This window comes from Rhinoderma darwinii, chromosome 3, assembly GCF_050947455.1.
Source record: "Rhinoderma darwinii isolate aRhiDar2 chromosome 3, aRhiDar2.hap1, whole genome shotgun sequence".
NCBI classification, from domain to species: Eukaryota; Metazoa; Chordata; class Amphibia; order Anura; family Rhinodermatidae; genus Rhinoderma; species Rhinoderma darwinii.
In genome coordinates, this window is record NC_134689.1 from 423854942 (window position 1) to 423869992 (window position 15051).

Below are 15051 nucleotides of genomic sequence, written 5' to 3' on the forward strand. Positions count from 1 at the left end.
GACACTGGCTTGGCAAATGGCAATGAATGAGAATTTCAATCAGCCTCGCTGCAGTGCACTCAGGGAATGCTGGGCCTTGTAGTACTACTAGGCTGCCTGTATGGCAAGTTGGATTGTTATTCCAGGGATGAGCCCCTTTTAAAAGCGTATTCACACACGGACACTGGCTTGGCAAATGGCAATGAATGAGAATTTCAATCAGCCTCGCTGCAGTGCACTCAGGGAATGCTGGGCCTTGTAGTACTACTACTACCACTACTACAAAGGCTGCCTGTATTGCAAGTTGGATGCAATGGGGATGAGCCCCTTCTAAAAGCGTATTCACACACGGACACTGGCTTGGCAAATGGCAATGAATGAGAATTTCAATCAGCCTCGCTGCAGTGCACTCAGGGAATGCTGGGCCTTGTAGTACTACTAGGCTGCCTGTATGGCAAGTTGGATTGTTATTCCAGGGATGAGCCCCTTTTAAAAGCGTATTCACACACGGACACTGGCTTGGCAAATGGCAATGAATGAGAATTTCAATCAGCCTCGCTGCAGTGCACTCAGGGAATGCTGGGCCTTGTAGTACTACTACTACCACTACTACAAAGGCTGCCTGTATTGCAAGTTGGATGCAATGGGGATGAGCCCCTTCTAAAAGCGTATTCACACACGGACACTGGCTTGGCAAATGGCAATGAATGAGAATTTCAATCAGCCTCGCTGCAGTGCACTCAGGGAATGCTGGGCCTTGTAGTACTACTACCACTACTACAAAGGCTGCCTGTATTGCAAGTTGGATGCAATGGGGATGAGCCCCTTCTAAAAGCGTATTCACACACGGACACTGGCTTGGCAAATGGCAATGAATGAGAATTTCAATCAGCCTCGCTGCAGTGCACTCAGGGAATGCTGGGCCTTGTAGTACTACTAGGCTGCCTGTATGGCAAGTTGGATTGTTATTCCAGGGATGAGCCCCTTTTAAAAGCGTATTCACACACGGACACTGGCTTGGCAAATGGCAATGAATGAGAATTTCAATCAGCCTCGCTGCAGTGCACTCAGGGAATGCTGGGCCTTGTAGTACTACTAGGCTGCCTGTATGGCAAGTTGGATTGTTATTCCAGGGATGAGCCCCTTTTAAAAGCGTATTCACACACGGACACTGGCTTGGCAAATGGCAATGAATGAGAATTTCAATCAGCCTCGCTGCAGTGCACTCAGGGAATGCTGGGCCTTGTAGTACTACTACTACCACTACTACAAAGGCTGCCTGTATTGCAAGTTGGATGCAATGGGGATGAGCCCCTTCTAAAAGCGTATTCACACACGGACACTGGCTTGGCAAATGGCAATGAATGAGAATTTCAATCAGCCTCGCTGCAGTGCACTCAGGGAATGCTGGGCGTTGTAGTACTTCTAGGCTGCCTGTATGGCAAGTTGGATTGTTATTCCAGGGATGAGCCCCTTTTAAAAGCGTATTCACACACGGACACTGGCTTGGCAAATGGCAATGAATGAGAATTTCAATCAGCCTCGCTGCAGTGCACTCAGGGAATGCTGGGCCTTATAGTACTACTAGGCTGCCTGTATTGCAAGTTGGATGCAACGGGGATGAGCCCCTTATAAAAGCGTATTCACACACTGGCTGAGTAGTGAGTAGTGGATGAGCCCCTTCGATTTCTGAATTCCTGCCTTTTAGATTCCTAAAGCTTTCCCTTACTGCACAGAGATGCTATTCCTACAGCTCCTGTCTGTAAAATGGCCGCTGAGCTCCGTGCATAGACTTTTATTGCAGGCTTGAGCCCGCCCCTATGCTGCCTCCCGATAGGCTGGGAGAGCCGTTTGCAAGGCATTATGGGGTAGCCTGATGTCAGGTGATCTTCTGTAATCCTCCATTTTAGATGTAACATGTGGCAGGCGCCAAAATGTAGCCGGGTTCGGTCAAAACGGGTTCGGCCGAACCCGGTAAAGTTCGGATTCGCTGCGAACCGAACTTTTCCTGAAGTTCGGACCGAAACCGGGTTCGGTTGTCCCGGTTCGCTCATCTCTAGTCATAATAATTAATGGGAATGGAATGTGTATATTAATAGGAAATTATAAGACAAACCTGGAAACTTTTTTCCATTCAGTTTTACAATTTCTATTCTATAATTATAAAAATCCAGTTTTAAGAATATGACTGTTCCCTCCAGAGATCATTAGTGGAATCTCCCCCGGCTTCGTTACGCCACTTGTGTAATATTTCCTTTATAAAAAGGGCACCAAGTAATGACCTCACGTCTTATATATTCCACACACAAGAAGAAAGAATTAATCTTCGTTCCATACAGAAGAATCAAGATCTTTATCCGCAGACTCACTCAATGATGCAATGTACAGTATACTATGTGTTTCCACAATTATGTATATAGGAGATTTATGCTAATTTGTTTTTAACCGATTCAGGACCATTTTGAGCGCCCCTTAGTTAAACGGCTATAACTTTTTTATTTGTTGGCTAGCGACCCAGATTTTTGCAATGTTTTTTTTATGACCAATGCAGATTTCTTTATCATTTTTATACAGATAATTTTTGCTTTTTTTTTTTTTTAGCAATTTTAGGCTTATCAGTTAACAATAATAAGGGAAAAATATGGTTTCTTATAGCATACCTAATTTTTTTATTGTTATAATATAGTGTTACACTACATTTTATTTGTGATCGTCATTGTCTATCGTAAATTTTGCAATGATACACCTCTATTTTAGGGCAATTGTGTCAGGGCTATCGTTGCAACAATGATTGGCAGGGAAAGCAAGTTTTGGATTTATTTTATGTGTATTTTTTTTAGTTTTTTATGAGCACAGAGAACACAAAAGTAGTGAAAACTGCTCCTGTCTCCTTTCCAGGGTCCCTGCCAGTGTTTGACTGCCGGGCACTCAACATTCAGCTGTCCAATCACTCAGGTAGCAAGCTTAAACCTGTGCCGTATTTATATAGGGCACAGTTTCTGATTAAACCCATGAAATATAACTTCAACTTTATACCGTATGTATAAATATATATTTATACAATGTATATAAAGGTCCCAAAGTTACCAATTCCATTATTTTCATAATTTTTTTCATGACTCATTTGTTAAAAATATAATGATAATACTGTTTATACAATATATATATTTTTTTAACACTAGTTATATAAGAATAATATATTAAAGAATTTTATAGAAACATATGAGCAGAAAAAGTGACAATCATTGATAATAATAATAATAATAATAATAATAATAATAATAATAATGCTAATAATAATAATATAATAATAACAGAATAATAATAACAATAATAATAATAATAATAATATAATGTTAATAATAGGGAATATTGGTTTATCTAAAAATTATGTTTGTTAAGAAGATATATAGTATATTATATAATGTTTTATGTTGAAAATTATATTTGCGATTTTTTTGCTTATTTTAGTTTCTATTTTTTTATGATATGATTATATATATTTTAATAACATGATGTCTGACTATATTGTGTTTAGCTCTAGAGAAAAATATGTTTTACCTTTTACATAATTGTTATTATTATTATTATTATTATTATTACTACTACTTTTATTTTGATTCTTTTCAAATTCTATACTTAAAGGGGTTGTCCGGGTGGGGAGATTTTTTTATGCTGATGACCTATCCACAAGATAAGTCATCAGTATATGATCAGTTGGGGTCCGACACCCGGACCCAGCACCGATCAGCTGTTTCGGCTGCCTCTGAACACCAGATGTCCTTCCCGGAAACATTTGGCTCCAGTCACAGTAGAGCGGCAGTGCTGCAGTACTGCAGCTCTACTCCTATTCAAGTAAATATGAGCAGAGTTGCCATACTGCAGCATGCCCGCTATACAGTGGTCAGAGCCATCTGCTTCCGACACCGGCCACTGCATAACATCCGGTTCCCCGAGCCAGCTGAAACAGCTGATTGGTGTGGGGACCCCCATCAATCATATACTGATGACCTATTTTGTGGATAGGTCATCAGTATGAAAAATCACCCCATGCCCGGACATCTCTTTTAAGATCTCTCATAATCTCTCTCTTTTTATTTTATTTTCTAAAATACTTTTGTTTTTCAGTGAAATATATCAATAAAATACACAGGTTATAAAAACTCATCCTCCAAATGAATAAATTTATGACTGTTCCCCTCTACTGCCTACAAAAGAGAAATCCAGACAATGTGTTTGGAAATGATTTGTTTATTACAATTAATTTTATTCCGTTTTCTTTGAGAAGTTCATCTTTCTGAATATGCAGCACAGTAATTCCAGCACGGTGACTGAAATTGTCCTCTTGGGATTTCAGAATTTACAAAATGTTCATCTTTATTTCTTTCTTCTGCTTCTGATCATCTACTGTGTGACTATATGTGGAAACCTCCTCATCATTCTAGTGGTGTCCTACAGCCGGCCGCTCCACTCTCCCATGTACTTCTTCCTCACACAACTTTCCTTCATTGATCTTTTACTCTCCACCACTATAGTACCCAACATGCTCCATATTGTGTTGTATGAAGGACGTTCTATGTCTTTTATCGGCTGTTTGATACAATTTAATGTTTTTTCAGCCTCAGAATCACTGGAATGTCTTCTTCTGACCGTCATGTCCTATGACAGGTATCAGGCCATCTGTAACCCTCTACATTACACCTCCGTCATGGACCTGACATTTTGTCTAAGAGCCGTTCTCTTGTGTTGGGTGATGATGTTCGTTATTATGTTTACATTGTCAGGGACAATGAGTCGTTTACAGTTCTGTGGACCAAACATCATTGACCATTTCTTCTGTGATTTAGATCCTATAATTGAACTTTCCTGCTCAGACACTTTTATAGTGAAAATATCAGACATGATATTGGTCGTACCATTTGCACTTTGTCCATTTACTGTGATTATGGTCTCATATTTTTATATTCTCTTCACCATACTGAAGATCCCATCTGTGACTGGGAGGCAGAAGACCTTCTCCACCTGCAGCTCTCACCTGGCTGTGGTGTCCATGTTTTATGGGTCACTTATTTGTAGTTATTTATTTCCAAATACCGGCAATGTAAAGAAAATTCTCTCCCTGTTCTACACGGTTATAACTCCACTTTTTAACCCTATGATCTACAGTCTAAATAACAGAGATATTAAACAGGCTCTTAGAAAGCTTCTGAGGAACATGTCCACTTCCCTCAAATGAGTTGATTTATTTGTTCTTCAACGTTGTCTGTCAAGTACTAATAGCTCTTTGTTAAGCAGGTTAGGAACTGGGGCTGTAAAATACATCACAGCATATGGTAAATGCTTATGTCCAGTAGGTGGAGAGGTATTATATACATACACTGTACTGAGAAAGTATCGGGACACATCTCGATCATTGAATTCCGGTGTTTCCTTCAATCCCACAGGTGTATAACATCTGGCACTTGTCTTGTAGTCACTTTACAAATATTAGTAATAGAATGGTTTGTTTTAAAGAGATCACTGAATTCCACCGCGGTCCGGTAATAGGACGCCACCACTGTATCAAGTCAGTTCTGGAAAATTCTTCCCTCCTAAATATTCCACCATCACCTGCGAGTGATATTATTGTAAAGTAGAAGTAACCGCAGCCACTCAGCCACGAAGTGCAGACCACGTAAAGTTACAGAGCGAGGGGGGGGGGCGAATGCTGTGGAGCAAGTGCAGAAAGGTCGCAAACACACTGCTGATTCCATAACTGCAGAGTAAAGACCTCATCTGGTTTTAACATCCGCACACTGTGCCTGGGAGCTTCATGGCATCGGGGCCAGACGGCTGCATTCCAGCCGAACATCAACAGGCACAATGCCAATGGAGGGGTGTGAAGCACGCCGCCACTGGACTCTGGAGCAGCGGAAACGTGTCTTGTGGAGTGACGCTTCTCTATCTGACGTGTTATGTGGAGTGACGCTTCTCTATCTAATGTATTATGTGGACTGACGCTTCTCTATCTGGTGGTCTGATTGATGAGTCTGAATTTAGAGAATCCCAGCAGAACGTTACCTGCCCGACTGCATTGTGCCAGCTGTAAAGTTTGGTGGAGGAGGGATAATGGCAGTATTTTTTAGAGGTCGGTCCCTAAGTTCCCCAGGACGTAAATGTTAATTCTTCAGCACAGAAGACATTTTGAATAATTGCTTCCAACTTTGTGGGAACAGTTTGGAGTTAGGCCCATTTCTGTTTCAGTATGACTGCGTCCCTGTGCACAAGGTCCATAAAGTCATGGTTAGGGGAGTTTGGGGTGGAAGAACTTGACTGGCCGCACAGAGTCCTGACCTCAACCCCATCTAACACCTTTGTGATGAACTAGAACAGAGATTGCGAACCAGGACCCCTCCCCCAACTTCAGTGTCTGGCCCCACAAATGATCTCCTGGATGAACTGTCAAATATTCCCACGGACACCCCAAAATATTGTAGAAACATAGTTTCCTTTTAACTTTATTCTGTAGATCAATAAGATACCAAATTGAAATAGTTATTTTACGTTTTACTACTTCTACAAAATAGAAACATTTTGTTAAAAATAAAATTTGGTTTGTGTCGCCATATACTGAGAACCATAATTTATTTTATTTTTCTCCCGATTGAGCGGTGTGAGGGCTTATTTTTTTACAGGATGAGCTGAAGTTTTTAATGATACATTTTTGGAATACATAAGACTTTTTGATCAATTTTATTCCATTTTGTGTTAGACAACAGCATTTATTTTATTTTAACTTTTTTTCTACTGCATTCACCATGCGGGTTAAATAATATTATACTGTAATAGTTTGGTCTTTTATGGATGCCGTAATACTAGTTATGTTATTTATTTATTTATTTTCAAGGCTTTATGGGTTAAAAGGAGGAATTTTTGAACTTGTAATTCGTTTTTTTTAAGGGCAAAATTTAAGGGATCACTTTAAGACGGGATGCCAGAGGAGGAGGCCCCTAATGGCTGTCAGGCAACTAGTTGCAGCGCCCGCAGCGCCTCCTGCGGCCTTTCACCACACCCTCAGTTTTCCTGCATAAGGCACAGGTTGGCTGGCCCGCATGTCAGTGCAGGCACCGGGCTCAGGTCCCGTTGCGACGGCACCTGGATCCTTCTCCTGTTAGCTTTCAGCTGCAGGATAAGGCCACAGTTCCCCCTGCTGCTGAAAGATGAAGTAAAATATAAACAGCAGGGAATATAACCAGCGCTACAACATCCAATAAATTACTCCATTAATCAAGTGGGTATATATCTACAGCCACTGGGGGGACCAATGAGACTAATCCCACACTCAACCCAGTCTCCCCACAACTATCCCAATTGTCTACATACGAGGAGGCTATTTCCCTTCCCTATACGACTTCTGGCAGTCAACCCATGTCTACTGACCAATATACCACCACTAATTCCATGCCCACTGAAATTGCTGACTCCGCTTTCAGTTTGCATTATGTTAATGCTTTTGTTGCAAATGGTTTCCATTTGTCTCCGTTCCGTAAGGTTTCCGTTTTCTTGACTGAAACAATATCACAGTCGACTGGGCTATTGATTACGCCAAAAAAACGGTAACCTTACAGAATGGAGACAAACGGAAACCATTTGCAACGGAAGCATTACCACTTAAATCAATGGTAATGCAAAAAACAAAACTATGGTTTCCGTTCATGGGTTCCCCTGACGGAATGGTCTGACCAAAGTCATTAACAGAAACCAAACGAAGATGTGAACACAGCCTTACTGTATAAATAATGCAGTAAATTCAGAAGAGAACTGCATCGCTGATTTCTAGCGTGTCCATGGAGTTTTGCAAGCCCCAAAGCAAATGTTCTCCTTTCACACAAAAATTATCTATATACATATACAGTTATTACATCATACCACTATACCAGGTGAAGTAATACCCTAAAACTGTTACTGAACACAACTCACAATTATAAAACCAATATTACTAATAATAGCATAATATAAGGTCCAAATAATACCACCACACTGTAACCACATAGTGACTGAATAATACCACCATACAGTTACTAAATAATAATTACTCCCCACCATAACTACATAGTGACTGAATAATACCCCCATACTGTCACTGAATAATATCTCCACATTATAATTACATAGTGACTGAATAATACCTTCATGCTGTTACTGAATAATACCACCACATCATAACCATATAGTGACTGAATAAAACCCCATAGTGTTACTGAATAATACCTCCACACCAGAACCACATAGTGACTGAATAATACCCCCATACTGTTACTGACTAATATCACCACACTATAACCACATAGTGACTGACTAATACCCCATACTGTTACTAAATATTACCACCACAACATAACCACATAGTGAGTGAATAATGCTCCCTTACTGTTACTGAACAATACCTCCATACCATAACCATATAGTGACTGAATAATACCCCATACTGTTACTGAATAATACCGCCACATTATAACCACATAGTGACTGAAGAATACCTCCACAGCATAACCACATAGTGACTGAATTATGCCCCCATACTGTTACAGAATAATACCGCCACACCATAACCACATAGTGACTGAATAATACCCCCATACTGATACTGAATAATACCGCCACACCATAACCACATAGTGACTGCATAATACCCCCATACTGTTACTGAATAATACCGCCACACCATAACTACATAGTGACTGAATAATACTACCATACTGTTACTGAATAATACCTCCACATCACAACTATATAGTGACTGAATAATACTACCATACTGTTACTGAATAATACCTCCACACCATAACCACATAGTGACTAAATAATAACCCCATACTGTTACTGAATAACACCTCCACATCATAACCACATAGTGACTGAATAATACCCCCATACTGTTACTGAATAATGCTTCCCCACCGTAACCACATAATGACTAAATAATAACTCCATACTGTTACTGAATAATACTACCATACTGTTACTGAATAATACCTCCACACCATAACCACATAGTGACTGAATAATACCCCCATACTGTTACTGAATAATACCGCCACACCATAACCACATAGTGACTGAATAATACCACTATACTGTTACTGAATTATTCCACCACACTATAACCACATAGTGACTGAATAATATCCCCATACTGTTACTGAATAATACTCCGACACCATAACCACATAGTGACTGAATAATACCCCATACTATTACTGAGTAATACCGCCACACCATGACCACATAGTGACTGAATAATACCCCCAAACTGTTACTGAATAATACCTTCACAACATAACCACATAGTGACTGAAAAATACCACCATACTGTTACTGAATAATACTCCGACACCATAACCACATAGTGACTGAATAATACCCCATACTATTACTGAGTAATACCGCCACACCATGACCACATAGTGACTGAATAATACCCCCATACTGATACTGAATAATACCGCCACAACATGACCACATAGTGACTGAATAATACCCCCATACAGTTACTGAATAATACCACCACACCATAACTACATATAGAAGCTGGTTGACTTTACATCTTTGACGGTGCCAGTTTCCTCTTTTGACTTCTATGGTGATGCCAGGTTCGTCTTTTGAGATCACCAAAGATGCTAGACCTAGTTTTGTGCATCACCAAAAGTAAAGTGATGGCCCAGATGGCACTGTACACACACTGTGCGGTTAAAAATAAAAACGTTTGAATGAAGGCCTTGTCCACACGTAACGGAATTTGATCAGCAATTGCAGCAGACTTTCCGCTGCTGAAATTCCGTAGACTTACCACAGCAGGAATTGATGTGCCGTGGGCAAAAAAATAGACCATGCACGTCAAGTTCGGCTTTGATTTTTTTGTGCAGTGTGTGTATGCGATTTGTTAAATCTCATACACTTTGCTACTACTGTATTCAGCTGCATATTTCCACTTACCTCCCGACGCCCGCAGCCATGGATCCGTGAGCGTTGGTCCCCATCTCCTTCCTAGGAGACGCCAGCGATCACTTCCGCTCCGGTCTGCTGTGCCCCGTAGGGTGTGCGCGCACGCTCGTGCCCGGCCTTAAAGGGCAAGCGCACACATCAAGAAGATCGTCATCATCAACAACTACCATGATTTCCTGGTCCATAAGAAGGCCCCAGGCCTTCTGATCCTTGCCTGAGTGTTGTTAATTTTCCCAGTCTGTCTTGTAAATGGTCCCTTAGTGTTTCCCGTTCCAGTTGTTAACCGTGCCTTGTTACCTGTTCCTGTTTCCCGTGCTGTGCCTTTATTATCAAGTCTGCCACGTTCTGAGGAATCCGCCATGTCCTGTGTCATCTGCTACGTCCGGAGGAATCCGCCACGTCCTATGTCATCTACCACGTTCGGAGGAATCCGCCACGTCCTGTGTCATCTGCCACCTCCGGAGGAATCCGCCACGTGTGGCGCAACTTGCGCCACCTGTGTCATCCGCCACGTTTGGCGTTATCTGCTGGAACCGTCTCCATCAGTGCCAGAGCTGTGACCACCGTCTGGACTATCCAGGTACGACATTGTATTGCTGGGGTTTCCTGTTGTTTGGCCAGCTGCCTCCCCGCTACAGCGGTACGGCCTAGTGGGTTCACTAACCCGCTTCGTGACAGTACGCACAGGCCATGGACCCCGCTGGTCAACATGAGACTTTGACAACACAAGCCATGCTGGCCGAGATGGAGGATCTCCAGTCACGACAAGACCAGCTCCTCCTGTCGGTGAACGCCATAGCCCATCGGCTGCTTGCTCCAACCATAGTCATCACCACACACATTGCTACACTTCCTGTCTGTACCAATCCCCTGTGTTTCTTGCCGCTTCCTCCATGCTATGACGGAGATCCTAGGTCCTGCAGGGAATTTTTGAATCAGTGCTTGATCCACTTCAGACTACATGCCAGGTCCTTCTCTTCGGATTACGTCAGGATCACCTTCATCATCTCTCTCCTTACTGGGAAAGCCCTGGCATGGGCTAATCCTCTGTGGGAACATCAGGGACCAGAGACCCGTGACTTGCAGTGCTTCTTACAGACCTTCCGTGCAATCTTTGAGGAACCTGGGAGATTTTCTTCAGCTGCTGCATCCTTGCTGACCCTACATGAGGGAGACCTCTCCGTGGGCGAGTATGCCATTCAGTTCTGTATCCTGGCTGCTGAATTGACCTGGAACAACGAGGCTTTGGTGGCCACTTTCTGGCAGGGACTGTCTTCAGGGATCAAGGACAAGCTGGCTGCTCGCGATCTGCCATCTACCCTGGACGATCTTGTCCTACTCGCCTCCCGGATTGACATGAGGATACGGGAGCGTTCCCAAGAGGTTCTCCGGGAGAGAGAACTTGCTAGGCTGGATTCTACTTTTCAGCAACCCTCATCAGTCGTCCCACCAGAGGATCCGATGCAGAGTAACTATGTCAAATTGTCTACCCAGGAGAGACAACGCAGACGCACTTCTGGACTTTCTCTGTATTGCGGCCTTGGAGGCCATATAGTGCGCATGTGTTCTCAGAGGCCAGAGAGACCCCATTGCCTAGAACTGATTGGAGAGACAACCCTAGATGGAACGGTACCTAATAAAGCCTTCTGTTCCAAGTTGGCTATTCCTGTGAGCCTAGTATCCGGCGAGAGGACGCATCAAGTTTCTGCCTATCTTGACTCTGGTTCTGCTGCAAACTTCATCCAGAAAGAGCTTGTGGATCATCTTCAGTTGCCCACAGTCCCCCTAGACACGTCTTTGGCTGTTGCCTCAGTTAATGGACTGCATCTGCCTAATCCCATCGTTTCTAAAACCAAGCCGTTGAAGCTCCAGGTTGGAGTCCTTCATTCTGAACAAATTTATTTCCTTGTTTTGCCCAAGGCCATCAATCCTGTTCTACTGGGCCTTCCTTGGCTTCGACTACATGTCCCAGTACTGGACTGGAATTCTGGAGAGGTTCTCCAATGGGGCTCCAAGTGTCATGGTCGTTGTCTGTTGCAGATCCATCCTTTCAAGCCTCCTCTGCCTCAGTCATTGGCGGGTCTGCCTCCCCAGTTTGCTCAGTTTGCAGATGTTTCCAGCAAAAGGGAGGCTGAGACGCTGCCTCCACATCGGACTTATGACTGTCCAATTGAACTGGTTCCTAATGCCTCTCTTCCCCGTGGCCGAGTATATCCTCTCCCCTTGCCTGAGTCTCTATCCATGTTGGCCTATATCAAGGAGAACCTGGAGAGGGGTTTCATATGAAAGTCTTCCTCACCGGTCGGGGCTGGATTCTTCTTTGTTAAAAAGAAGGATGGATCCCTTCGACCCTGCATTGACTACCGTGGTCTCAACCACATCACGGTCAAGAACAAATACCCGTTGCCAATTATATCTGAGCTGTTTGATCGCATATGAGGAGCCCAAAAAATTTTCTAAGCTAGACCTGCTGGGGGCTTATAATCTAGTCCCGATTTGCCGGGTGATGAATGGAAGACGGCTTTTAACACCCGGGACAGGCACTACGAATACCTAGTGATGCCTTTCGGACTGTGTAACGCTCCCACAGTGTTTCAGGAGTTTGTTAATGATATCTTCCGAGATCTCCTCTATGTCTGTGTTGTTGTTTATCTCGATAGTATTTTGATTTTCTCCCCAGATCCGACGACTCATCGGAGGCATGTCCGTCAGGTTCTATTACGATTAAGGGAGAATCATTTATACGCCAAGCTGGACAAGTGCGTCTTTGAGAAGAGTTCTCTGCCCTTCCTGGGCTACATCATCTCGGATCAAGGCCTCAAGATGGATTCTGAGAAAGTGAAAGCTGTCCTGGAGTGGCCACATCCTCAAGGTTTAAGGGCCATACAGCGGTTCCTGGGATTCGCCAATTTCCACCTGCAGTTTATTCCTAACTTCTCTTCTCTAACGGCTTCCATCTCTACCCTTACCAAGAAGGGTGTGAACACCAAGGTGTGGACTCCAGAGGCAGAGTCCGTATTTATTAGCCTCAAGAAAGTCTTCACTTCAGCTTCGATCATCCATCATCCTGATGTATCTCGGCAGTTCTCACTGGAAGTGGACGCCTCCTCTGTTGGTGCAGGTGCACTTCTGTTCCAGAGGAGCTCCAAAGGAAAAGCAGTAGTATGTGGCTACTACTCAAAACTTTTTTCTTATGCTGAGCGCAATTACTCTATTGGAGATCAGGAGCTGCTGGCCATCAAATTGGCTCTGGAGGAGTGGAGACATCTTCTAGAGGGCGCTGCTCACCCCATCCTGATCTTCACCGACCACAAGAACCTTACTTACCTACAGTCTGCACAACGACTGAATTCCTGTCAACCCAAGTGGTTGCAGTTCTTCACCCGTTTTCAGTTTGTGCTCCACTACCTTCCCGCGGACAAGAATGTGAGGGCCGATGCCCTGTCCAGATCATTTGAGACGGAAGACACGGTGGAGTCCCTTCAGACTATCATAGACCCATCTTGCATTGTCACTGCTAATCCTCTGCTGGTTAGAGACATCCCTCCTGGGAGGACTTTTGTTCGGTTGGCCGACAGGAGAAGAATTCTCCGTGGGGATGGGGACACAGTTTTAAACTGGCTGGGCACGCTGGTGTCCGTAAAACCAGAGACCTAATTGCTCGTCACTTCTGGTGACCCACGCTACCTAAAGATGTTCTGGACTTTGTCTCTTCTTGCATGGTGTGTGCCTCTAACAAAGTGACTCACTCCAAGCCTGCCGGCCTGCTTCAACCTCTGCCTGTGCCCAATGCCCCCTGGCAGCACATTGTGATGGACTTTGTCACAGACCTTCCCCCCTCAGCAGGATGCAACACCGTCTGGGTTGTGGTGGACCGGTTCTCTAAGATGGCACATTTTATCCCGCTGACCGGCCTACCTTCTGCTCCTCGACTGGCGAGTTTCTACATTCTACACATCTTTCGCTTGCATGGCCTGCCTCTACGCATTGTGTCCGACGGGGGGTTCAGTTTACTTCAAAGTTTTGGAGAGACCTCTGTAAACTCCTGGATGTTAGATTTGACTTTTCCTCAGCGTATAACACCCCCAGTCCAATGGGCAAGTTGAGAGGATCAACCAGATCATGGAGAATTATCTCCGCCACTTCATCTCTTCACAGCACGATAACTTGGTATAGCTTCTTCCATGGGCTGAGTTCTCATACATCAACCACACAAGTGAGTCCTCCAGTTCCACTCCATATCACATTGTGTACAGTCAACATCCTAAAGTCCCTCTCCCAGTGTCGACCACATCTCAAGTACCCGCTGCTTATGGGGACTTTTTGCAAATCTGGCAACAGACCCGGTCCTCTATTTTACTGGCAGTCAATCGCATGAAGCGAAAAGCAGATACTAGGAGAAGAGAGCCGCCTTAGTATCGTCCGGGGACTAAAGTCTGTCTGTCCTCTCGAAACATTCGCTTGAAGGTACCCTCATACAAGTTTGCTCCCAGGTTCCTTGGTCCTTTTGAGATTCTGCAACAGATAAACCCTGTCTCCTATAAGCCTCCTACCCTCAGAATCCCCAACTCCTTTCATGTGTTCCTCCTGAAGCCAGTGGTCTAGAACCGCTACAGCAAGACCTCTAGTTCCACAGTTGCTCCCAGCGGTTCTTCTGATATATTCGAGGTGAGGGAGATCCTGGACTGCAAAAGAGTAGGAGGAAGGACTTTCTATTTGGTGGACTGGAGAGGGTTTGGTCCTGAGGAGAGGTCCTGGGAGCCAGAAGAGAACGTCAGTGCCCCTGCGCTTATTAAAAAGCTTTGGCCCCGAGAAGAAGGGGTGTAAGAGGGGGGATACTGTAGCATCCATTGTCCACGGTTACACTCATACACCTCATACCTTCTCGACTTAGGAGGATATGATCATATATCAGGTATGATTACGATCCTCACACCTTATACTCCTCATACATCTTATACCTTCTCTACTCATGAGGTTATGACCATATATCAGGTATGACTACGATCCTCACAACTTATACTCCTCATACATCTTACACCTTCTCTAATCATGAGGATATAATCATATATCAGGTATCACTACGAT

General features: G+C 43.7%; 1 protein-coding gene across 1 annotated transcript; it reads left to right on the forward strand.

Annotated features, from left to right (window-relative positions):
• Positions 1-3756: 3756 nt before the first annotated feature.
• On the forward strand, positions 3757-5215 carry LOC142750649 (olfactory receptor 11L1-like). The gene is made up of 2 exons (XM_075859641.1): positions 3757-3834; positions 4268-5215. Exons 1-2 carry the CDS (start codon positions 3757-3759, stop codon positions 5213-5215), a joined length of 1026 nt encoding a protein of 341 aa, XP_075715756.1.
• The last annotated feature ends 9836 nt before the right edge of the window (positions 5216-15051 follow it).

Bases quoted from the DNA above. Each gene is read 5' to 3' on its own strand.
- LOC142750649 (XM_075859641.1), top strand. From the start codon at position 3,757: ATGTCCTTCCCGGAAACATTTGGCTCCAGTCACAGTAGAGCGGCAGTG. The intron at 3,835-4,267 runs GTAAATATGAGC...TTCTTTGAGAAG, and splicing joins GCAGCTCTACTCCTATTCAA to TTCATCTTTCTGAATATGCA.